The sequence below is a fragment of the Eschrichtius robustus genome, chromosome 1 (genome assembly GCF_028021215.1).
Source record: "Eschrichtius robustus isolate mEscRob2 chromosome 1, mEscRob2.pri, whole genome shotgun sequence".
NCBI classification, from domain to species: domain Eukaryota; kingdom Metazoa; phylum Chordata; class Mammalia; order Artiodactyla; family Eschrichtiidae; genus Eschrichtius; species Eschrichtius robustus.
In genome coordinates, this window is record NC_090824.1 from 164,436,967 (window position 1) to 164,463,317 (window position 26,351).

The 26,351-nt window shown below is 45.4% G+C and overlaps 1 protein-coding gene across 3 annotated transcripts in view; it reads right to left on the minus strand.

The window, feature by feature from the left end:
- The window catches only part of HOMER2 (homer scaffold protein 2), a 96,617-nt gene that overhangs the window by 40,200 nt on the left and 30,066 nt on the right, over positions 1-26,351 (minus strand). For all 3 annotated transcript variants that reach the window (XM_068537933.1, XM_068537941.1, XM_068537928.1), the window contains exon 2: positions 8,398-8,554. In XM_068537933.1, the coding sequence (XP_068394034.1) occupies positions 8,398-8,554 (157 nt within the window). The remainder of the gene's footprint in view (positions 1-8,397; positions 8,555-26,351) is intronic.

A 26,351-nucleotide genomic window follows, 5' to 3' on the forward strand; every position in this document is an offset into this window, starting at 1 on the left:
AGATATTCCTCAAGTGCTCAGATCCCGCAGTGCTCACTCTAAGCAGTGAATCCAGACCTCTCACTAACTGCCCATCTCTTTCCTCCCCTCCTGTATCATGTGTGTGTTGGCAGGGAGTGGAGGGTACAGAGGTGTATTAGAACTCCCAGCCTATAATTTAGTCCATCAAACCCACCCTACTTCATTTTCTCCAGTCTTACAAGAGAAGGGTCCATTCACCTGCCCAGAACTAAGCCTCAGTCCCCTAGGTCCCACCTCCTCACTTCCACCCCCAGGATGTCCCTCCTACCCATACAAATGCACTAGGTGCTCACCACCACAGACCGAGGGTAGACGAAAGGTCTGCTCACTCCTGGAACACAAACTCCCAGTCTTGCAGGACGTCTTCATCAAAACTTTGTAGTGGGAGTGCCTCTGTCCTCTTCATTCCCTACTGACATGTCTGCTCTACTGGGGGATTGTTTTGATCCCAGTTCAGCACAGCTACCTTTCATTCTGTCACTGGCATCAAGGTGCCCAGGCATTTACCAAACACAACCTATAAGATCCCACAAGCTGGAGGTCAGCCAGGAGGGCGCAAAAGGAAAGCCTCCTCCCTTCACCGTGCTGCTCTTGTAATCCCTCAGGCTGCTTCTCTGCAGACTTTGCAATGCCCTGGCTGTCTCCTAATGATTCACCAAAGGCTCTGGGACTTCTGGAACTTCCAAGATCCAGAAGGGAGGAAGTAAGGGGAGGAGAGAGAAGAAGGGAAGGAAAGCCATCATTTACTTCTACAATATCCTTTACACTGCCATCACTGACCAGAGGTAGCTGGTCTGAACAATCTCAAGGTCATAACAGTAAACCCATCTCTACAATTAGTGAGGCAACTGGCTGGCCATTCTTCCAGGAAATCCAGTGCACTGACCTCAAAAGCAGCAAGACGGACAGCTGGGGCAATCAAGCCATTAAAAAGTGGTCAGGGGCTTCCCTGGTGGCGCAGTGGTTGAGAATCTGCCTGCCAATGCAGGGGACACGGGTTCGAGCCCTGGTCTGGGAAGATCCCACATGCCGTGGAGCAACTAGGCCCGTGAGCCACAACTACTGAGCCTGCGCCGCGTCTGGAGCCTGTGCTCTGCAACAAGAGAGGCCGCGATAGTGAGAGGCCTGTGCACCGCGATGACGAGTGGCCCCCGCTTGCCACAACTAGAGAAAGCCCTCGCACAGAAACGAAGACCCAACACAGCCAAAAATTAATTAATTAATTAATTAATTAATTTAAAAAAAAAAGAAAGTGGTCAATCCCAGGACCCTGTTCTTTCATTTCCCACTAACATGGAAACTCTGTCCTGTGCTACCCTTGGCTCAGCCCACCAACACCAAGTCCTCCTGAGAAGTTGGGCAGATCGAAGCTTCTAAGGACACATTCCTTCTGTGCGTGTTCCTCTTGGGTTCCCAAATCATTTCTGGCTAACCGTGCTTGCACCTGGAATCCACATTATTGCCTGTTTCTCTTTGAGGCTCTGACTCATTTCTGACTTTCACCCTCCTCAAGCATGCATGAAGAAGTGAAAGGAAGTGGACACATATGACCTTTTGTCTACTCTGGGTCTGCTACGGTTGAGTGCCCAGTGCAGCTGTGTGAATGGGAGGGATATTCTGGGGCTGGGGGTGAGGAGATGGGACCTGAGGGAGGCTTAGTTCTGGGCAGGTGAATGGACCCCTCTCTTGTGAGACTGGAGAGAATGAGGTAGGTTGAGTTTGACGGACATAAGCTACAAGCTCAATGTCACTAGGAATGTGGAAACTGCATTACCATTACTACTATATACTCACCAAATTCAAAATATGTCTGATGATACCAAGGGTGCGGGTGAGGATGTGGGGCAATGGGTGCTCTCATAGATTGGCAAAATCACTTTGAAAACTAATGTGGCTTTCTCTGATAAAGTTTAAAATGCACATTCCCTACCACCCAGCAATTCCACTCCTAAGTATATATCTGAGAGAAACCTTTGCATAGGTACACCAGGAGAAATGCACAAGGATGTTCACAGTAGCAGTGTTTGCAAACATAAATGTCCACCACCAGCAGAATGGATAAATTATGGTATATTCATACAACGAAATACTACCTAGCAGTGAAAATTAATCAAAGCTATAGGTATCAGCACAGATGATGATAAAAACTTAAGTAAAAAAAAAGTCACAAAAGAAGACATACAGTATAGGTCTCCGGTATGATTCTATTTATGTAAAAATCAAAAACAGGCATAACTAAATTATATATTTAGGGCAAGGGTCAACAATTATAGCCCTCAGGCCAAATCCAGCCTGTTTTTGTAAATAAAGTTTTATTGGTACACAGCTTCACCCATTCATGTACATATTGGCCTCTGGCCATTTCTTTGCTATTGATACAAAAGAAAAATTGACAAGCTGTGAAAGAGATTGTACAGCTCATAAGAAGATTACTATCAGGCCCTTTAGAGAAAAAGTTTGCCAACCTCTGGCTTAGGGATATATATACAGGTGGCAAAAGTATAAAGAAAGGCAAGGGAATGTTTAATACGAACTTCAAGAAAGTGGTAACCTCTTGCAGGGCAGACGGCAGGTGCCCATATTAGGGAGAGGTCCAGAAATGGACTTCTGAAGGACTAGTAAAGGACAGACTTCCTCAATTGGGTGTTGGGTACATGAGTATTTGCTTTATTATCAGACATTAAATGGCACAGATAAACAGTTAAAAATAAAGCACATGCAAAGCTATAACAAAGCTGTCAGGGAGACGAATCCCCGGTGTGAGCAGAAGCTTGTGAAAAGGGAAGGCGGTGCCCTGTGCATGGGGACACCGGAAAACTGTGTTGGGGGCAGAGGAAGCGGCTGGACCTGTGGGTCTGGCCTCAGGTAAGCTGGGGGAGGCTCAGCAGACCCTGGGGTCACAGGAGTGGAGGATGTCACCCAGCAAGAGGGGACAGTTTCAAGGGAAGAGGCCTGGGTAGAAAATGACTTTAGAAGCACCAAGGCAGGGCCTGAGGAGTGAAGGCATGCAGAAGGCAGCCGGGAAGGTCAGGAGGGAACAAGGAAGAATGAACCCTTGGGTGTGGAGAGAAAGGGCACGCGTGGGTGTTCAATGAAGCAGATGGACTCAGTGGGACCAGAACTGGTGCTTCCCTGGGGACTGGGGAAGGCCAGTGGCGGGGGAGGGGTGGCAGGGGAGCACCCTTAGAAAGTGAAGCCCAGAAGGATGAATGGGCTGCTTTAAAGCACAACCTTTAATATGGACTCCCGACCCCTATGCCCACCCTCTTCCTCTTTTTTTGTGAATTCTCTCTGAAACGTTCATGGAGAAAAAAAAAAAAAAGAGACTCCCCAGTAAAAGACTCAGTTCCTGCAGATCACTGGAACCCACTTCTCAGACAATGCACAGAGCACATGCAATCAAGAGGTACCTGGAAGAAGCAAAAAGCTATGCTCCTCCAGTCCCTAGTGCAGCTCCGGCTTCAGAGGAAGCTGGAGGCAGGCCCCCTGGCTCCTATTCAGGGCAAGTCCCCGAGTCCACGGAGATGGAAGTCAGAACACAGAAGAGGCTGGGGATGAGTTACAGCAATTAAAAGACTTGTTGCCTGCTTCCAGAAAAGGTATTAATAGATGCTTTTATTCTTTTTTTTTTTAAACCACAGTCAGGGAAGAAGAGAAACCAACATTCATTGAAAATCCTACTGTGTGCTGAGAACCTTCCATATGTCTGCTCCCTTAACAGAAGGTGCTCTGTATTTATCCAAAAGAGGAAACTAAGGACTTCACTGGAGGTCCAGTGGTTAGGACTTCGCCTTCCAATGCAGGGGGTGTGGGTTTTATCCCACATGCCTCATGGCCAAGAAACCGAAACATAAAACAGAAGCGATATTGTAACAAATTCAATAAAGACTTTAAAAATGGTCCACATCAATGAAGTGAGAGAGTGGCATGACATTTACATACCACCAAACAAATGTAAAATAGATAGCTAGTGGGAAGCAGCCACATAGCACTGGGAGACCAGCTCGGTGCTTTGTGACCACCTAGAGGGGTGGGATAGGGAGGGTGGGAGGGAGATGCAAGAGGGAGGAGATATGGGGATATATGTATATGTATAGCTGATTCACTTTGTTATACAGCAGAAACTAACACACCATTGTAAAGCAATTATACTCCAATAGAGATGTTAAAAAAAAAAAAACGGTCCACATCAAAAAACAGAAACAAAACAATGACCAAAAAAAAAAAAAAGAGGAAACTATACTGATGGGTGGAGGAGGGGACCCTGACTGTTCTTGAAAGCAATTTCACATTCCCAGAAGAAAACACCAAACAAGTCAGAGTTTCAGAGGCTTATATCCTCCAAACCGTTGTGATTAGGCAGAGCACAGTGGGTGCTGCTAAATATTTGTAGAATGGATGACCTCTAAGGTCTCTTCCAATATAGGCTTCTGTGATCCTATAAATAACTGAGAACCCAGGGCAGGGGAGCCATCCAGAGCACCCGGGAGAAACACCTGCTCCAGGCAGGTCTCGTCCACAGGTGCAGGCAATTTCTCATAAGGATGGCAATGATCAACTCAGTCTGTAAAGAGTGCCAACAGCACAATGAAATCAAGCGCTGCGACGGCTCAATTAACAAATGCTCTAGAAATGGAGTCCCTTTATAATGGAGTTGGCTGTTCCACACAAAAACTCGGCATCAGTCACACGGCTGTTGGTTGCGGCTGTCGGTGATGTGATGGCTCACATCAGCGCTCTGGGAAGCTGGGAGACAGGATGTGCCCTCATGTGGCTCCCATCTGTCCATGCACAGGGCTGACCCTGGGTGACATTCTGAGGTTTTGGTCCTGGTTCCCTCTTGGCGGTGATCCTACTCTTGCCCACTGCCCTGCTGTGGACACGGCACACCTCCTGCAGGCCTGGAGAGGATGTGGCCAGGCCTGACCTCGTCACTCACCCATGTCTATGGCGTGGCCCACTCTAGCTTGATGCTGAGACTCCAAAGATGAGCCAGGCCCGCTCCTCAAAGAGCACAGTCTCCTGGTAGCCCCCCACGCACAGAAATGGATCCACAGAACCCCCAGGCAATGCTGGAGCTACGCACCACAGTACTCCCACCCACGTATGTCTTGAGCAGCAGCTGCGACTGACACATGAAATACTTTCCTTGGAAGAAGGAAGAAAAGGTCTGCGCACAGATTTTTCCTACGATGAGCAGTACCAAAGGCTCTCCGGGGAAGGAGAGGGCTTCCCTGCATCCTTCCCCAAGTAGAGCACAACCAATGCTCGGACAGGGCAGAGGAGCTTGCTGTGCCTGGTGTGGAACGACAGCTGCTAAAGCTGCTGGTTGCACCCCCTCCCTTCACGGGGGGCCCATGCTCTGTGGGCTGCCCGCGGTTGACTCAGCGGCTGAGTCCACTGTGGTCTTTGCTCACAACCACCTCCAAGTCCCTTCCACACCAGCAACCTGTTCCTGAAGCACATCTACTCCTTCATTTGGGAGGGGCAGAGCAGGCTTCCCCTTTCAGACCGCAGCAGCCTCCCGCCTTGGGAGGGACAGCTGGCCCAGAAGCACCAAGCAGAAGACGTGACATGGCCAGGCCAGGAGAGAGAGGCAGGACCGGGGGCCCTAGAGCTGCCCAAGGTCAGAGGTGTAGCCCATGGGCCAAGACACCACCCCAAAGGCTAAAAGCATCTGACCATCTGTCATCTTAGTTCAGATAACATTTGGAATCAAAGGCCTAAAACAGTGGGGTTGTCCCAATGTGGTGGAACACAAGGATGAGGAGCCAGGGGCAGGGGTGGGATGCAGAGGGGCAGCGGACAAGAGCCCTGGAACAGCGCGGCACTGGCATCAGGTCAGCATACTGCGCCCTACTCCAGCCCCTACTGAGGAAGGAGACCCATATGGATTATTGGGGCAGGGCAGAAGCTGGGGCTGGGGGGATCAGGAACTCAGCCATGGGTGGGGAGGAGGAAGGTGCAGAAGACCGGGCAGTGTCAAGAGCTGCTACCACCCTGGGGAAATCACCATCCGGGGATCCTTCTCCATGTCTCACCTGACCTGTGGAGCAGCTTGGAGGCACAGGATCTGACCTAGACCTGGCCTGTTGGTTTTGCACATTGTTGCTGAGCAGCTCCAGGCAAGGTCCAGCTGAGCTGAGGCGGCCTGGGGACCACTGTCTGGTATTCCGTGCTCCAGTTCTCAGGGCAGGACACTTGCCACCCACCCGCGGCCCCAAGTGCCAGGCACAGGCACTAAACAACTAAGGCTGGTCCCTACCCACTCCCCTGGGCCTTATGCTCTGTCACAGGACACTCCCTTTTGCAGAACAAGGCCCCGTCACAGTGCCTGTGCCCCACCAGTAAGGCAGGAACTCGGGGTGGCCTCCTGGAATGCCAGGTGGTGTGGCGCTTAGGAGGCATGGCCGGAGGGCCGCGGGCTCCATTGATGGATTCCAGTGGCACCCCACAGCCTGGGTTCCCAATTCCCACTTTTTAAGTGACTCCATAACTTGATGTATCCCCCGCGCTGAGCCGGAACTAGCTCTATCCTTCAGCCGGGGGATAGCCCACCCTCCTCCACCCACCTGATTTCTCAGAGCTGGCTCGTTTGGCTCGGACCCCACCACTGTCACAGCGTTCAGGAGCTGCAGGCCCGTACAACACAGTGGCTGACACACTGACAAATTACTCAAAGCCCAGCTAATAGGACTAAAGTGCTTTCTCTAAGAAAGTGCATTTTATCTGTATTTAAATACAGATAAAATGCACTTTATCTGTATTTAAGCCCACTCTGTCCTGGGATAACTCAACTGACAAAAGTGCAAACCCATCTCAGGGGATGGCAGATGAACTGACAGAATCTACAGATAAAAGAAAGCAAGTCAGCTTGATTCACCACTGCTAGCAGAACATCCTGGCAAGAGTTGAGAAGATTCCAGCTCAAAAGCACAGAGAAGGAAAGTGGTAATACAACTGCCGTATCACCATGTCTCCCAGAAGAAAAGAAATAATAAAGGCATCTTTCAGATAGTCAATCCTCAAACACAAGGTGCCTACCTACTACGCGCCAGGCACCTCTACACTTCCTGAGCACTCATCAGAACCCTGGTCAGTGGAGGCTTCCCGTGCCTCCTGCTCTGTGGTTGTGGGGTCGTGGAGGGAGAAGCCCACAGCCAGGTCCCATTCTACTACCCAGCCCTGACCCAACTCCCCAGGAACGCTGACCTAGAGGCAGATTGCAGGCGAGAGGAGGCCAGTCAGAAGGCTACTGCAACAGTGTGAGCAAGACTGTACCAGGACAAGAGTTATGGCCTTGAAACGAAGCATTAGGTATAAACGTGTGACACTTCAAAGGCAGATTCATTTGACCAACTAAAAAGGGAATGACTGTGCTTTTCCATTTCCTTCCTTCTTTCCTTCCTTCCTTCCTTCCTCCCTCCCTCCCTTCCTTCCTTCCTTCCTTCCAGCAACAAGTGACTGGGAAATGAAAATGGAGAGGTGGTTTAGAGGGCAAATAGGGGAATTCAGCTTCAGATACACTGAATTTCAGGTGACAGCAGATTATCCATGTAAAAGGGTCCATCAGGATGAACACAGATTAAAGACAGAAAAGAAACTATAAAGCATCAAGTCTACTTTTTTTTTCTTTTGTAAACTTGGTGATACGTCTACTGATAATCCTTCTTTATTCTGCTCCCATCATAATGTGGCAAAAATATTGAGGAAGACAGCAGAATAATGAAAACACCAGGAAAAAAACTATCTCAAGAAATACTCCAAAACCATTTAATAAAATTCAACCCCCATGCCTAATAACACCAAAACCTGACTAGTTACAATACCCAGTGCTGTCGGGGGTGCAATAAACTGGCATTCTCATACATGCTGGAAGACAGAACTCTTTGGAAAGCCATTTGGTAATAACCATCAAGAGCTGTAAAGTGTTAATATCTTGACCTATAACATTACTTCCATAAATCTATCCTAAGGAAATATCCAAAAGAAAGCAATAGGCATGATGACCAAACGAGGTTATCTGTTTCATGAAGATGCTCATTATCTATAATAGTAAAAAATTGGAAGCCACTTCAGTATCTAACCATAAGGGGAGAGATTAAGGACATTATAGGTCCTTGGTGGAATTATTAAAATAGCATTAAAATGCTATTTATGAAGACAGCGTGCTAACAGGGAAATTTTTTTTTAATTGGCCATAATTTTAAATGAAAAAAGAAAAAAGCGGCATCTGTGATTATAAAGACATGATAATAATAACATCTCTGTTAAGGTGGCAGGTTTTGGGGTGCACCCTTTTCCCTCCACTTTTCAAATGTATCGTATTGCTTTTGATGAAAATAAGTGACTTCAAGTGAGCCGGCGAGATGGTACCTTGGCTCCATCCACACTGATGATCCGATAGCTGTTCCTTGTGACATCGTAGAAGTAGGAGACTGTGACGGCCTGCTTGCTCGCAGGCACCCAGTTCTTCTTGGTGCTGGGGTCGATCTGGAAAACGTGGGCTCGGGTGGTGAAGATGGGCTGTTCTCTGCAAGAGGAGAGATGGGCGAATGAGTTGATGGAACTTTATGTATAATTTATGATTTCTAAGCCACCTAAGATTTTAATCATTTATGGAGAAAGATACATACGCATGAGAACAATTAAAATAAGAAAAGGGAAGAGAGGAGAAAAAAAGACACCAGCGGAGTAGTTACTGAAACCCAACACCCTGAGGCTGCAGGGCAATTGGCCTAAAGAGAAATTTGATTAAAAGGCAACTCCTGGTGCGGTGTTTTTGCATCTCCGTCAAGTGTCCTATTCTTTTTCTGACATCCTGTTGGCATTTTTAGGATTTTGCAACAAATTCACTGGGGAGCGGGGAGGATTACGCAACAGTTTTAGGATTTTGCAAACCATTTGTGACTTCATATTATATTTCTACTAAATAGTTCTCAGATTTGCAGCATTTTATGAATGATGCATTCATTTATAACTGACCGAGCCTTAAAGTTTTACGTTTCCAACTTATAAATCTTTGGGTTTTATGTAATGTTCATCAAATCTATCTCTTCTGTTATTCTTGCCTCTGTACTGTTGTTGCTTTTTCACTCACATGCCTGTAAATTCTTAATGCGATTATTAACCGAATTAGCACAGTATCTGTTTCTTTCTGTTGAGTGAGGGATTAATTAGATCTTGCCAATAAGCATTAATAAGGCAGATGGATAAAAATTGTAATGGATTTCACTGCATTTCACATTTTAAGGTATCTACTTCACAGAGTAACACAAAATAAATCATAGACTCATTACAAAATATAATTTTTTTAAAATATAATTTTTTTTTTTAAAGATTTATTGATTGATTGATTGCTATGTTGGGTCTTCGTTTCTGTGCGAGGGCTTTCTCCAGTTACGGCAAGCGGGGGCCTCTCTTCATCGCGGTGCGCGGGCCTCTCATTATCGCGGCCTCTCTTGTTGCGGAGCACAGGCTCCAGACGCGCAGGCTCAGTAGTTGTGGCTCACGGGCCTAATTGCTTCGTGGCCTGTGGGATCTTCCCAGACCAGGGCTCGAACCCGTGTCCCCTGCATTGGCAGGCAGACTCTCAACCACTGCGCCACCAGGGAAGCCCAAAAAATATAATTATTTTTGAAGAAAGGGTCTTCAGGCAAACTGGCTCGAAAATCCTTTTAAGTGGTCCAAAATAAGATAAAATGGGCGGGGGGGGAAGCCAGCAGGATGTAAAAATAATCCCATCATTCATAAAATACTATAGATTTAATAAGCACTTATTAGAGGGATAAAATTAAATCAAAATCAGAAAAATTAATTTTTTTAATCCTCACAATGTCAAAGAGATGACATAAAAGGACACCCAAGCGGAAACAAAAAATAAAATCAAAAGGAAAAGTGAATTTTAAGTGTTCCGGTCTCTCGATGGAGTGGTTTTAGGTAAAGCTGTCTTTGAAACCATCCTGGCTATAGAAGGCTCATTATTGGAAAGGAAGCTGTTTCTTAAGAGAGAAACTTTTTCCTAGAAAAGCAAATTACTATGTATTTGAGCCTCATGCAAGGAATACTGAATAACACCATGAATACTGGCTTTAACCATCAATTGTGGATGTAGATAAATGCAGAAACTTTTTCATGACTATTTCTCTGAATCAATAAAAGCCAAGGGCATGCTCTTCCTGTTACCTCAATGCAGTTGTTTCTAGAATCCAGCTTTCCAGAACGAACACAGCCCAGCATTCCTAGCCCCCTGAAGCTTCCCTTCTAGGTCCCAGGAGCTGGGCAAGAGCCTCTGGGGTGTGGATCACTAGGCCGTTTGTCTTCCCTCAACAGTGACCAAGTTCACCAACCCACTCAGTCCTAAATCAACACCCTTCCAGCCACAGGGTGACAGCTGTAGAAACAAAAGGAATATTCTCACTGTAATTTCCTGCATCTGTCGTCGAGAGGGGCCAGCCCGTGGGGGAACGTGTGTGCCTGTGAATACCAGCCTTCCTAATCAATCCACGTGGGGAAGCCTGACATCTGCATCCCCCAGCTGTGCTACTGCAGCCCCGGCACCATGTTTTGCTAATCATCCAAGTACAACACCATAAAAGAAAACACTTGCTCACATGGAATTCTTCTGCATATTTAAGAGGAGGGAGAAATTGAAAGGGCAGGAATACAGAAGAGGTTTTTAAAAGAACCGAATTATGCAATGTGTGCAAATATTGAATCATTACGTAGTCCACTTGAAACTAAAATAATGTTAGTATGTCAATTATACCTCAATTTAAAAAAAAGAATTGAATTATGCTAAAATCTCTGCCTCTCTTTTACAGAGCACTACGAGCTGGGCAGGGACCCATGGTCATGCAGGAGCCCTCCCAGGGGAAGGGGCCAGACTTTCGGTTCTTCCCTTGTGTCCTCCACACCGGGGAAGAGGGATTGGGTCTAGGTTTTAGGACCTTTAGACCAGTGTTTCCTAAACCTCTGATAGGAATTAGCTGGGGCATTTAGTAAAAATACAAATTCCTGGGCCCCAATCTATCCCTGCAGGAACCTGGCTGTCCAGGGATGGGGCCTGGGTAGCTCTATTTTTAACAAGAGCTACAGGTGATTTTTATCCTCTAGGAAGCTGGGGAGATACTCACGTTAGACATTATCAGATAATCTAGAAATAATGGAAGAAGTCACCCCTACAGCTGTCATCTCTCCTCCAGAATGACAGAAACGACTCCAAGACATCCTCCCACAGCGTGAAGGGGACAACAGAGAGACAGAGAACAGGATCTTTGGGTGCAAAGGCTGAGGGGAGGGGCATGGAGAGGCAGAGGTGCTCTGGTCAGGACAGACAGCAGCCTGTGGTGGTCAAGCAGTGACCTTCTGAAAGTGCTCTGTGTGCCTGAGGCCTACAGGAGCAAGGGAGTGAGGAAAGCAAGGTGGAGAGGGACGGTGGGGGAGGGACAGGGAGACAAGAGAAGCTGGTAGAGCTTTCTGACCACGGATAAGCCAAAGCCACAAGTCATCTGCTTGGCATGATTCAGGTCAAGGTGAGCATGCAGACAAGAAGGACCCCATCTCCAAATCTGTCCGCTCAGCTCTGGGGATGGAGTGACGCCATGGCAGGACCCCAACCAGAAATGCAAGGACGTTGGGAGACACGGTGGGCTCAGCTGACCATACACTCAGTGGCTGCAGCCCTGGTCCCATGGTCAGGCCTCTGCAGGGGAAGGGGCTGCTCCAGCGTGGAGAGAGCACAGTGACCCAGGAAGGGAGCTGCAGGGAGACCCACAGACCCCATGCTGAGGGTGGGCACCATGGGAGGAGCCACAGCCCTTCTGAGGTCAAAGACCTGTGATCCTCAGGCCTGGGGACCTGGAGGCCAGCTTGGCACAGCTTTGAGTCCAGAAAACTACCCACAGTACTGGGATTTCCACGTGAATAACCAAGTCCTTGGCCACTGGAGAGTTCTATTTTATTCTTCTAAAATTCGAAAATCGAATGGTATTTAAAGAAAAAGAAAAAAAAGGGGGGATGGAAAGAAAAGCCAGTTAATATTTAGCTGATATTTAGTTTAAAGCCAACTAATATTTACTGAGTATTTACCATCTGCCCGGCTTCACATATGAGCTCTCATTTAAGATCCCAACGATCCTATGGGGATCCAGGTTGGGAAACAGGGCTCATAGAGGCCAAGGACCTGCCTTGGGTTACACAGTTAATAAGTGGCAGATCTGAGATTTGAAGTCAGTTCTAAGTGACACAGCCACCCCCGCCCCTTAGCCATTATACTCTTTTCCTAAAATAATACCTGTCTGTAGTAGGCAGCTTCTGATGTGACTCCTGTGATACCCTGTGTAATCCCCTCCCTGTGAGCATGGGTGGGACCTATGACTTGCTTTTAACCAACAGAATATGGTGAAGGTGACAGGATGTCACTTTGAGCAAGTGACAGAGGACTGTGACTTCTGTCTTGCTAGCAGACTCCCTTGATTGACTCTTGCTGGCTTTGCTAAAGCAAGCTGCCATGCTGGGGAGGACCACCCTGCAGCAACTCCAGCCAGAGAGGGTGACCTTCAGCCAGAGAAGAACCGGAGGCCCTTAGTCCAATATCCTTGAGGAACTGAAATTCTGCCAACAACTGCTTAGAAGCTTATCTGTCCACACTCGAGCCTTCAGATGAGACCCAACTCCTGGCTGACACCTCGATGACACCTCCTGAGAGACCCTGAAGCAGAGGACCTAGCTAAGCCATTCCCAGACTCCTGACCCACAGAAATGTGTTTTTTTGTTTGTTTTTGTTTTTTTGTGAGTAGGAATCAGGTCTCCTATTTTTTTATTAACAGTTTTTCAATAGATAATATGTGAACATGGTACAAAATTTCGATGACACCAAAGGGCATACAGTGAAAGGCACAATTCTCTCCTGTCTCTATGCCTTCAGTTCTCTCCAGAGGAAACACTTATGTAGTTTTTGCATATATCTTTCTAGATGTACTTTATAAATATCTACTGGCACTTATGGGAAGTGCTTGAAGTAACCTACGTTTGTCTCTAAAATCTTGGCCTTCAGCCTGCTTTCAAACCCATTGCCTATAAGTTCCCTTTCAGGTCATAACCACTCTGCTTTCAAAACCAGGTAAAGGCAATGCAGATACATTTTATCCTTTTTCTTTATTGCCAAAAGGGGTTATAATGATGAGAGCAGACCCACACATTTTGATTTAGCCTCCAGCCCTCTAACCCATTAATTCTTTGTTTCAACAATTGTCCAGGATATACACAGAAATGTGTTTTGTTTTAAGCTACTAAATTTGTAGCACTTGATTACACAGTGATAGGTAACTAACATATTGACCTTCACAGAAAATTTACTGCACCCCAAGCAGACTGTATATGTTCTCATTTAACCCTCTGGACAGAGCTGTGAGTGGGCAGCATTCTTCACATAGAAAATTGAAGGTCACAGGGTGATTTCAGGCAACGTGGACAGCAAATCTTTACATCTTTATGAGCAAAATCAGAGAACAAACCTCACCACAAAATCCAGAAAAGCAGACCCCGACTCTGAAAGAGCACCTTGCCCTACCTGAGAAACTAAAAGAGCTGGAACTAGGACACAGAAGTCAGTTCCTGTAAGTGTGCAAATCAGTATAAATAGAAAACTTCAAGAGAAGCAGAACTTTCCAAGCCAGGAGGTCACCTTTCCTTCACAGCAGGGAAAAGCTGAAGAGAGTGTGTATCAGAGAACAGAAATTACCTTCATACCCAATTTTATTCTCCTTTCTTTGGTGTTTGATGCTTAGGGAGTATATTTCAAATACACTCCCATTCCTTCTTCAGTGCTTTAAATAGAAAGCAGATGTTTCCGGATGGCAAAACGTTTCTTTAGGTAGACAATAACAACCTACTGTTCCCTTGCATAGTCTTTTTAGAGCTGAATAAACACCAATTGTTGCTCATTGAACACATTTTGGAAACTGACAGTAATTGTCCCCAAGAATAATTAGACACTGTGAAACATATGTATGCCTGGAATATGAAAACCACTCGGCAGAGAGACCACTCCCACTTTGAACGACTTCTGGCTCCATGTAAAATGATTCTGCAAAGAACTGGCATGACTACTTTTTGCAGAAAAAAAAAAAAGAAAAATGATATTTTAATTTATTATAATCCCTCACTTGCAATGTTCACCAGGCTTTTCCTGATAGGAACCTGTAAAACCTCATGATTCTTATTATTCCTGCTTCTATCTGCTTTGAATTAAAACGAACCATTCAGACATTATCTTACAGCCATTTAAACATGTTTCAAAGTCTCAAAGGATGCCCTAATGAGTTTACCTGGCTTGACTCTTGAATCCTTCCACACATCATTCATACAGCACCAAGAGAAAGGTGCAGCCCCAAGCTCGATGGGCATGGCACTGCCCACCCGGCTTCAAAGACCTTCCCTGGCTCTACGCCCCATAGGACCAGCTCCAAGTGCATCAGAATGATCCAGAGACCCCTGAGCACCTGTCCCTGTCCCCTCACCAGACAGGCTCTGCTGCTTTTCTTCTAGCACTTCCAAAGCACCTGCATTTTCACATGACCATGCACATGCCCTTCACTGGGGCTAAAATATCCTTCCCCCTTGACTGGCCAGAAAGGCTCCCGCTAGTCCTTTGACTTCTACCATAGCATCTTTTTTTCTTTTTTTTTAAACTTGGGCAAGGTAGTTATCTTTCTCTCTCTCTCTCTTTTTTTTTTTTTTAATATTTATTTATTTATTTATTTGGCTGCGCCAGTTCTTAGTTGCAGCACATGGGATCTTCACTGCCTCAGGCAGGATCTTTAGTTGCAGCGTGCTTGATCTTTTAGTTGCCGCATGTGGGATCTAGTTCCCTGACCAGGGATCAAACCCAGGCCCCCTGCACTGGGACCACGGAGTCTTAGCCACTGGACCACCAGGGAAGTCCCCTACCATAGCATCTTGAGACGTCTAATTTGTGCTCTCAGGATAGAGGCCCTGGACTGAGCGCCTGTCACGAGGGAACAGAAGCATGGGCTCATCAGGCTCTCAGCCCTCGTTCTAGATGGTCAACAGGTCCCTAGCTGGCAGGGTCAAATCCCTGAGCCTAGGAAAAAGATCTGGGGGAAAAAGGAGATAATGGACAAAAGGTTCTAGCACAATTCTTTCATGCAAAGAATCTACCAAACTCACAAGTATATTGTAGTTCTACTCTCACACAAAATCCCCATAATAAAGTTACCATTATTTGCATATAATAGGATCACACATCTAGAACACCCAAGAAAATCAATTGAAAAAGTGAATATGAATAATGAAATCCAGTAAGGTGACTAGGTATAAAATTACTAATAAAAAATAACATCAATAGCCTTTCTATATATACAAACAACCAGATAGACAATATAATAGATTTTAAAAGATCCCATCTAGAGTAGCAGCCAAAAAGATACAATTTCTAGGAATTTATTTAAGAAGTAAGCAAGATCTGCACGAAAAAAGTAACTCCTCAGGCATACAAAAGAAAACTTCAATAAATAAGATATCCTGTTCTTAAATGAGAAAAGTCAATATGAAGATGTCAATTACCCCTAAATTAATACATACATTTAACAAAATACAAATACAACAGAATTATTTTTAGAACTAGACAGGGTTATTCATGTGGAAGACTTAACATGAGAGGACAGCCAAGAAAATTCTGAAGATAAAGAGCAATGAGGAGGTTCAGCCATAATGCAGCCAGATGTTGAAATGTATTATTACAAAGTTACAACAAATGAAATGAAGAGCTATGAGCAAAGAAACAGACAGACTAATGGAACAGAACAGAATCTAGAAACAGAAGTCCAAGGAATTAAGTATATGATGTAGGCAGTACTACCCATCAGTGGGGACACAGAAACCATTCCATAAACCCTGTTAGAACAATGGACCAGCAACTCCCTGGGGAAAACCTGCACCTGCTGGACCTTAGCCAGAAGTCTGTCTCCTTGCCTGGTCTGAGCCCCTTGAAGGGGGTCACAGCAGACCCATTCTCTTGAAGTGATTTCCATCTGCCCCAAAACTGCCCAGATTAACAAAGCTGATAAATGAGAGATATCACATAAGTCACATTTGTCACAAATCTTCCTACTTCACTGACTAGGGATTCTCTTTTTGGGTCACATTTACATCAGGGAACAGAATGAGGAAAGTACCCCTGATGAACACTGACAGGCTTTCTTGATGACACTACCTTTATCGTAGAGGGCTTGACAGTTTTTCAGGAGCTGTCAGCCCACGTTCTCCTGCGGGTCTCCTGTGATGTGGGTTTGACTAAGTTCTGGGACTGGTTCACAGGCTGAGGGCTGCCCCAGAGGGCCCATGAGGTCCATTGCCATGTGCTTTGGAAAAGGGTCCATACTCTCCGAAAGGGGTGGTGGGTCCAGAGCAGTGGGTGAGGATCCCGATGGTCAGGAGGGGGAGAGGCAGAATTTCAGAAAAGCAAATCTGTGATGGAAGGCAAATATTTGCATGGGGTGGGTGAGGGGCTTCTCTGAGGATGCAGGATAGGTAAACATATGATGGGAAGATGAGACCAAGGACGGGATCAAGGAAGAAAATAAAACCCACCAGCAACACTGCAAGACCATCTCGTGTTCAAACAGCACCCTTCTACTCCTGCACAGAAATTCCTCCCCCTCCTCCAAACGTCCCCCTCTACCCCCGGCCCAGAGTCCAGCAAATCTTCTGGGTTTAGCAGGTGAGGGGGAAATGACTCTGCAGACATGAGAGGTGTGCTCAGAGACTGTCAAGTGCTATTTGTGGCTACAGGAGTGGGTGGCAAGAGATGAGGCCTGGGGATTTCCCTGCTGGTCCAGTGGCTAAGACTCCATGCTCCCAATGCAGGGGGCTCAGGTTTGATCCCTGGTCGGGGAACCAGATCCCGCATGCATGACGCAACTAAGAGTCTGCATGTCGCAACTGAAAGATCCTGCATGCCGCAACAAAGATCCCATGTGCCGCAACAAAGACCCGGTGCAGCCTAAATACATAAATAAATAAATAATTTTTTAAAAAGAGATGAGGCCTGAGGGTGGGCTGAAGCCAGATAGCCAAGGATTCTGAATGACACGCTAAGGAAATTGGTCTTTATCTTGGGGGACACCGTCTCCAACTGTGCTCAGTGGAAAATATATGTCAAAGCTATTTTCTCTTTCAAATACAGTCCAAGAAATATATACGTAGGAAAAATGTTAAATGCACTTGGATAGTTGTTCTCATAATTATGGGATATCATCATTAAGAGATTGTGTTCTCTACCCAAGACTGCTGGGTCATGGGTGATGCACCAACACCCGTCTTTTGAGTTGCACACAGGCGTGTCACCTGCACTTACAAACCAGCCACCGAATCGACAGGCACCTTCTATGCATGATATTTCATCTATGGAAGGTATCCTAGGATTTCAACATACATTTGTGATTTATGTTGAAATCCTAGGATTTCAACATACATTGTGATTATCCTCTATATGTGGGATATTGAACATTTATACTAAAAAAAGTCATTCCCCTGAATCTATGGTGATAAATGGGAGTTTTAAAACAAAAAGCAGAGTTTTATGATTCACGTGCTATGAACACCAAAAGCCAAGAACCAGAAAACATCCAAGTGATGATTTCTAAAAAGTCAGGTGGCAAGCAGCCAAGTCATAACGATCAATGATTCCTGGGGCAGCTAATTCAAGAGAGTGCAAAATATTGCCGAAGGAGCAGTTTGCGTTCTTCCTTTTGCTGTAACACATCTGTGCACAGAGATTTTCCTGTTACACTGCACTGCAAACAAAATATAGAAGACTTTATGCTGTGTCTGCTATGAGGGTATGACTTGGCAACATCGTTCCTAATTAAGCAGATATGATTTTCTTATAAGACTGGAAAAATAATGTTCTCAATTTTAAATGTTGAGGGCTTTTGTATTCATCTACAGTAAACATAAAATGGGGGGAATGGGGAGTGACTGATAACAGGTTCTGGGTTTCCTTGAGGAGGGAAAAATGTTCTAAAATTATACTGTGTTGATGATTGTACAAGCTCTGAATATAGTAAAAAGAAATCAATGAATTGTATATTTTATATAAGTAAATTGTATGGTGCATGAGTTTTATCTCAGTAAAGCTGGGTTTTTTTAAAGATCAAGTGTAGAAAAGGATAAGAGGGAAAAAGACCCAAGTTTTCTGGCTTGGGCAGTTTAGAGGAAATGTGAGTCATGATGAGTGGACCTTGCCTATGGACCATCTGGAAGAGATGTTAGAAAGCAAATGGGGGACTTCCCTGGTGGTCCAGTGGTTAAGACTCCACGCTCCCAATGCAGGGGGCCCGGGTTCGATCCCTGGTCAGGGAACTAGATCCCGCACGCCGTAACTAAAGATCCCGAGTGCCACAACTAAGACCCGGTGCAGCCAAATAAATAAATAAAATTTTTTTTTTAAAAAAGAAGGCAAATGGGACCCCTTTTCAGGGTGACTCTTCAAGGTTAGAAGACTAGACTGGGGAACCCACTGCAGCAGCTGAGCAGAAATCACAGGTGGATGAAACCACGCAGGGAGAGTACACAGGGAGAGAGGAGGAGAGGGACAACCCAGCTGGGGGGCACCCAGGACAGGGGCAGGAAGAGGACCCACCCTTAGAGATGAAGGACAGGGGTCAGGAAAGCAGCAGGGGAGCCAGGAAAGAGCAGTGGAGCTCAAGAGTCCTCAGGGTCATTCAGGCTGACAGAGCTTTCCAAAAATCCAGTTGGCTTCGTATCATATTGGAAGCCACCATGTAGCCCAACCTTTATCGGGAAAGGAAAATAAAGTGATGGACATATGAAATATATACCAAAACGACTTAACAGTCCTTATTTCGCGTCAGGAACATAACAGTGTTTGGTTTTAATTCTAGTTCCTTTCTTGGCTCTTTTTACCTGTCAGAGACAAAGTTGAAGAGGAGGGCGGCTCCACAAAATCATGATGCTTCTCTTTGTTGAGAGTAAGAGTTTTTGGGGGGGGGGGAGGGCAGGGACTTCCCTGGTGGCGCAGTGGTTAAGAATCCGCCTGCCAATGCAGGGGACACAGGTTCGAGACCTGATCCGGGAAGATCCCACACGCCACAGAGCAACTAAGCCCGTGCGCCACAACTACTGAGCCTGTGCTCTAGAGCCTGCGCACCACAACTAATGAAGCCCACACACCTAGAGCCCATGCTCCGCAACAAGAGAAGCCACCGCAATGAAAAGCCCACGCACCATAACGAAGAGTAGCCCCCGCTCACCGCAACTAGAGAAAGCTCGTGCACAGCAACGAAGACCCAACACAGCCAAAAAATAAATAATAAATAAACTTATAAATAAATTTATTTTTAAAAAAAAGAGTAACGGGGAGACTAGTTCAGGCTGTGGAACAGTACATGCTCCCTAGGAGGACCTGATCATCTGTGTGACCTTGGCCAAGTCACTTCCTTCAACATTAACAGAACCACCTCAAGGGACTGTTTAGATTAAATGTGATAATATATGCAAAGTGCTTTCTTTCTTTCCTTTTTTTTTTAACTTTTTGGCCACACTGCACAGCATGTGGGATCTTAGTTCCCTGACCAGGGATTGAACCCGCCCCCCCCCCCCCATTGGAAGCGCCGAGTCTTAACCACTGGACCGCCAGGGAGGTCCTGCAAAGTGCTTTTTTGTTAGTAATAGCAGCCGGTTAAAGGAATATTATGACAATATATTAATTACAGGCGTGAGCCATCACTGCAGGGAAGACAATCCCCTTTTCCACCTTAGACAGCTCAACATGCCCAAAGAGACCTAGCCCTCTCTCCCTGTTATCATCAGCAAATTAAACAAAAGAAAATCTTCAAAAAGAATAACTGTGTACTTTCACAATTTAAAAAAATTTTTCATAGCTTAAAAAATTTAGAAGCAGGGATTTATTTTTTCCTTTACTGGCAAATTAGTACTAACTATGGCAAACTGGTTTTGTGTTTCATTTTTGTCTTTTGGGTTCCTGGGTAGCAGCAAGGGGGATCCTAGTACCAGTTCTAGAAACCAACTGTGGTTAAGTATATAGCTTACCACTCTGAATTTGGGTTCAGGGGGAAAAAGCTCTTTTTGTTTTCCTAGGAACCACTCGTGTAAAATTAGAATCGCATAGTGTGAAGAGGCTGGTAACTTGCCAGGTCAATTGCAAAAGGTGTAAAATACAAAACCAAAGGTGCAGACATACCTCAAAAGAGCATTTGTGATGTATTCATTTACACTATCTATCAGTTGGTCTCTCAGGCTAATAGATATTTTATGTGTGTATTATAATACAAAATTTTCTACAAAAATAGGTGGCAAGTATAGAGTCGCCAGATTTGGTGCGCGCGCGCACACACACACACACACACACACACACACACACACATACATATACACAAATACAGAACTGGCGAAATTCAAATTTCATGGATAATTTTAAAATTATTTTCATTGCGCTATAATTCAGATATCATAAAACTCACCCTTTTAAAGTGTACAGTTCAGTGGTTTTCAGTTTACTTACAGCATTGTACAGCCATCACCACTATTTAATTTCAGAGCATTTTCATCACCCCCAAAACCCCATTCATACTCATTAGCAGTCACTCCCATTCTCCCCACCTCCAGACCCAGGCAACCCCTGATCTACTTTCTGTCTCTATGGATTTGCCTGTTCTGGACATTTCATACACATGGAATCATAGTATGTGGCTTTCTGTGTCTGGCTTTTTTCACTGAGCACAATGTTTTCAAGGTTTATCCCTCATGTAGCATATATCAGTACTTCATTCCTTTTTATGGCTGAATATTAATCCATTTTATGGATATACTACATTTTGTCTCTCCATTCATTAGTTGATGGACACTTGTACTGTTTCCACCTTTTGGCTATCATCAATAATGCTGCTACGAATACCTGTGTACTAGATTTATGTGGCCACGTGTTTTCTTGGCGCTTGGGTTTATACCTAGGAGTGGAATAGTCATATGGTAACTCTATGTTTAACTTTTTGAGGAACTGCCAGGCTTATTTCCAAAGAGGTTGCACCATTTTGCATACCCACCAGCATTGTCTGAGAATTCCAACGTGCCTGCATCCTTTCCAGAACTTGTTGTTGTTTGTCTTTTTTATTACAGCCCTCCCAGTGGGCATGAAGTAGAGGCTAACACATCTCTAGCGGGACAATGGTATACTTGATGAAGGTGACCTACACCCTAGGTAGACAGACAGAATGTGTGCCCACTCTGGGCCTCCACGGTCTTACTTGGGTCGCTGCTGTCCCAGGGAGGAACCCACCTCACACTAGGCTGCCTATTTCAGGGTCTCTTATGAACAGGAGAATTTTTTTAATGCTTTCAGAAATATTGAAAACACAGAAAACAGAGGTTTTGAGAGAGGCAAGGAAGGAGTTCAGTAAATACCGAAGCAAAGGGTTTTTAAGTAAGGCAACCTTGGGAGATACAAGCAAAGCTGTAGATTGTGGGCAGGCCATATCTCAAAGACTAGGAAGATGTTCTCCTGGGCTCTGCCATTCTCCTCTTGTCTGGAGTGACCTGAACAGAGTTGAAACTCAGCATCCCTGAGGGCTGGGGAGAGGTGGTTATGGAAGTCCCCAGTGCCTCAGGAGCATGTCTACTGTTCTTGCTTTGCTTCCAAGCTACTCTGACCATCTCACAGAGGCTTGAGCTACAAGAACAGAGCTCTGGATCCTTCTAGAACGTCTCTTGTGCAGCTGGAAGCCCCTTGGTTGCTTCCGGCCAATGGTGCCTGCTGGTAGAGACTGAGAATCTGACTGAGAGTCTACCTACAGCCCAGAGCACCCCGCCTTCCTGTCCCCTTGTCTTGGCCACTGTCCTTGCTTCTGTGCCCAACAGCAGCTCTCTCTCAGGCTACCTTCTTTAAAAACCTACAGAAGCCACTGCTTAGAAGAGTAAACTACGATAGGCAGACGGTAGGTTACACAGTCAAGCTCTACATGCCTTAGGGAACGGTTCGTGTCCCAGTCCCCCTGCCTGAATCCTTTTCTCTGGACTCCCAGGTCCAGGTTCCCTGCATGGCAGAGTCCCTCGGCCTGGGGAGCCTCAGGTGCCATCTCTTCTGGTCATTTATTCAAAAAGTGTGCTGGGACTGTGGGAAACAGTTTGGCAGTTCCTCAAAAAGTTCAACACAGAATTACCATATGATCCAGCTATTCCATTTCTAGGTATATACCCCAAAAGAACTGAAATCCGGGGCTCAAACAAATACTCGTACACTACTCTTCACAGCTGCGTTATTCACAATGGCCGAAAGGTAGAAACAACCCAAATGTCCACCAACAGATGAATGGATAAACAGAATGGGTTAAATACATATAATGGAATATACTATCCTGACATAAAAAGGAATGAAATTTTGACATATACCACAACACAGATGAACCCTGAAAACATGCTGCTAAATGAAATAAGCCAGCCACAAAAGGACAAATACTATATGATCCCACTTATATGAATCAAACAGCCAAATGCGTAGTGACCGAGAGTAGAATGATGATTACCAGGGGCTGGGGGCAGGAGAGAATGGGGCATTACTGCTTAACAAGTACAGAGCCTCTGTTTGGGACGATGAAGAAGGTCTGCAGAGGGGCAGCAGTAACAGGCGTACGACACTGTGAACGTTCTACGTGCTGCTGAACTGCGAACACACTTAGAAGTGGTTAAAATGCTAAACTTTGGGATTTCCCTGGTAGTCCAGTGGTTAAGACTCTGAGCTTCCACTACAGAGGGCGAGGGTCGGGGAGCTAAGATCCCACAAGCTGCACGGCGCGGCCAAAAATAATTTTTTTTTTAAATGCTAAACTTTACGTTATGTATATTTTCCAACAACAGCAGCAGAGTGTGCTGGGATGGAGCAGGCCTCAGGAGGACGGGGCAGGGAAGAGCAACCTTGAAGAACAGCTCAAAGGCAGCAGAGGGAAAACTGCAAACAGTGCGCATTGAAAGGGCAGGTGGAGCAGAGGTGGGCAAGTTGGGCAAGCGGGAGGGAAGCCAGCGAAGATGGCCAACACCAAGCCCGGGAGCTCAAAGCTTCAAGGAGGGAGCTGTCCAGAGCCTCTAGCGGCTCCAAGGATGCTGAAGACTGCGGAGAGCACAGAGACACAAAAGTGTCCACAGCACTTGACAACAAGTTGCACTTTCTCAGTAAAAAAGAACTGTGAACTAAAACAATGAGAGGTTTTTCAGCATCAAATTGCAAAGACTAAAAAAACAAAAACAAAAACAAAACCACGTGCCTGCTGAAAAAGTTCTGGAGATGGATGGCAGTGATGATTGTACAACAATGTGAAAGCACTTAGTGCCAGTGAAGTGCACACTTAAAAATGGTCAAGATGGTACATCAGGGACTTCCCTGGTGGTCCAGTGGTTAAGACTTCGCCTTCCAATGCGGGGGGTGCAAGTTCAATCCCTGGTCGGGGAGCTAAGATCCCACATGCCTCGTGGCCAAAAAACCAAAACATAAAAAAAAAAAAGATGGTACATCATACGTTGTGTACATTTTACCGCAATAAAAAAAAAAAAAAAAGATTAAAAAAAAAAAAATCCAGCCTGCTAGAGTGGAACGCATCTGTCTCTTTTACACTACTAATGGGGTATGGCCGGGAGAGCTCTCTGGGAGGCAATTTATTGAATCAATAATAAATTGATTAAAACTGCATTCTCCTGGGACTTCCCTGGCGGTCCAGTGGTTAAGACTCCGCGCTTCCACTGCAGGCAGCATGGGTTCGATCCCTGGTGGGAGAACTAAGATCCCACATGCTGCATGTGGCCAAAAAAAACTGTGTTCTCCTGAAGCCAACAACTCCACTTTTTTTTTTTAACTTCTTTATTGGAATATAATTGCTTTACAATGGTGTGTTAGTTTCTGCTTTATAACAAAGTGAATCAGCTATACATAAACATACATCCCCATAGCCCCTCCCTCTTGCGTCTCCCTCCCACTCTCCCTATCCCACCCCTCTAGGTGGTCACAAAGCACCGAGCTGATCTCCCTGTGCTATGTGGCTGCTTCCCACTAGCTATCTATTTTACATTTGGTAGTGTGTATATGTCCGTGCCACTCTCTCACTTCATCCCAGCTTACCCTCCCCCTCCCCGGGTCCTCAAGTCCATTCTCTACGTCTGCATCTTTATTCCTGTCCTGCCCCTAGGTTCTTCAGAACCATTTTTTTTAGATTCCATATATATGTGTTAGCATACGGTATTTGTTCTTCTCTTTCTGACTTACTTCACTCTGTATGACAGACTCTAGGTCCATCCACCTCACTACAAACAACTCAATTTCGAACAACTCCACTTCTAGGAACCTATTCAAGGGCAATAAATGAGGACGTGCAAAGGTATGAGGGCAAAAGGGCAGTCACTGAAGAGCTGTTTATTACACACACCTCCCCCGACACACACGCAATCCTTGTAAATAACCTAAATGGTCCAAAGTGAGGGATTGTTTAAATCAAGCATAATATACCCATGCAAGACATACCACTCAGCCTTTAAAAATTGTAGTACTTACTAACATGGAAAGATGTTCTTTTTCCTTTACCCATCATGACTTATTCTTTACTTCGTTAAATTATCATTCAATGATTTACATCCAGAAGTTACTGAATAAGGAGGCCAACAGGTGTTGCTGAGTACAGTCTGTGTCCCCTTTCCTTCTGAACAGAACCAGCTAGGACTTGAAGGGCTTCAGTGTCACTCAAAATCTCTTCTTCAAAGAAAACAAAACAAACAAAAAAGAACTCATAGGTTCCAGAGTTCCAACAAAAGCTTGTCAACACTAGGACTACAGATGTTAATAAGGACATATAGTATTAAAATGAAAAGAGAAGGTTACAAAAAAGCATCCTACTATGATCTCATTCTTATAAACATGCATACTAATATAAATATATATTAACTTAGCAAATATCTACTCCGCAGCTCCATAGGAGAGCTATGCTGACCATTGGGAATACCCCAGAACAAGACCACCACGGCCTCTGCCTCAGAATCCAGGGAGCTCTGGAGCTACCCGTGTGTGCATGAGAAAGACCAGGGAATGGTGACCACAGAGCTGGGGTTTTCTCTGGCAAGGGAGAAATGAGGGTTATTGAATGCGTACGAGGTGAAGACAGTGAGCCTTGCTACAACCTGAAATTGTGTCTGGGCAAGAGAGAGGCCAGTGTTGCTCGCTTCCCAACCTAGAGGTCAAGTGTAGAACCACCTGGACCAAATAAGACAGGTGTGAGAGGACCCCAAACACCATGGTTGACAGAGGGAGAGGGGTAGGTGCTCTCAAGAGCTTTATACAGGGACTTCCCTGGCGGTCCAGTGGTTAAGACTCCATGCTTCCACCACGGGGGTTACGGGTTCAATCCCTGGTCAGGGAACTAAGATCTCCGATGCTGTGCAGCCAAAAAAAAAAAAGGAACTTTATACAGCATGGTGCCAAGAGTTAACATTATATTGTATACTTACCATTTTGCAAAGATCTTCTGTTAAGTGTTCTTATCTCACACACACAAGTAATAAGCAAGAAGGGCAGGAGGAAGCTTTTGGAGGGAATGGATTTGTTTATGGCATAGATTGTGGTGACAGTTTCGCAGGTGTGTTCTTATCTCCAAACTCATTAGGTTGTGTACATCAAATATGTACAGCTTTTTGTATGTCATTTATACCTCAATAAACTGTTTTTTCTTAAAAAGTTTAGCTAGCAAGGGAACAGAATTGACAGAAGCTGGATAGGGATTTGGTACCAACAGAACTGAGACCCAAGGTGCCCTCTGAGTGCCCAGGAACTTGGCTGGATATCTCCAAGCCACGGACTGCCCTGGAAAGAGCCAGAACCCTCAATTTTAGTGGTTGTTTGGGCTTGTTTCTAACTCACAGTTAATCCACTGGTTTCCAACCTACTGACCAAGAAGTGGCCATTTATTATTCATATCTTCCCTGTGGACCCCACTTATTGAAAGATTTTGACCTTCCAGGCAGTATTTATGAAAGAATAATTTGTTTTCTCACTTCTTTATTGACTGAAGTCATGTACAACTTCCAAACAGCTTTCTAATCAGCAGGATTTCACCAAGGCGGCCTCAAGAATTGATAGGATTCCAGCCAAAAAGGAAGGTACATTAGTTACCTGCCCAAGCAGCCTAAAGCAGAACAACTGCCCTTTGTCTTAGGGAAATAATGAAATAGCTTGGACACCGGTTCCTACCCTCCCAGGCTCCTGGGTGGGAACTGCTGGACAGCCATTTCCTTTG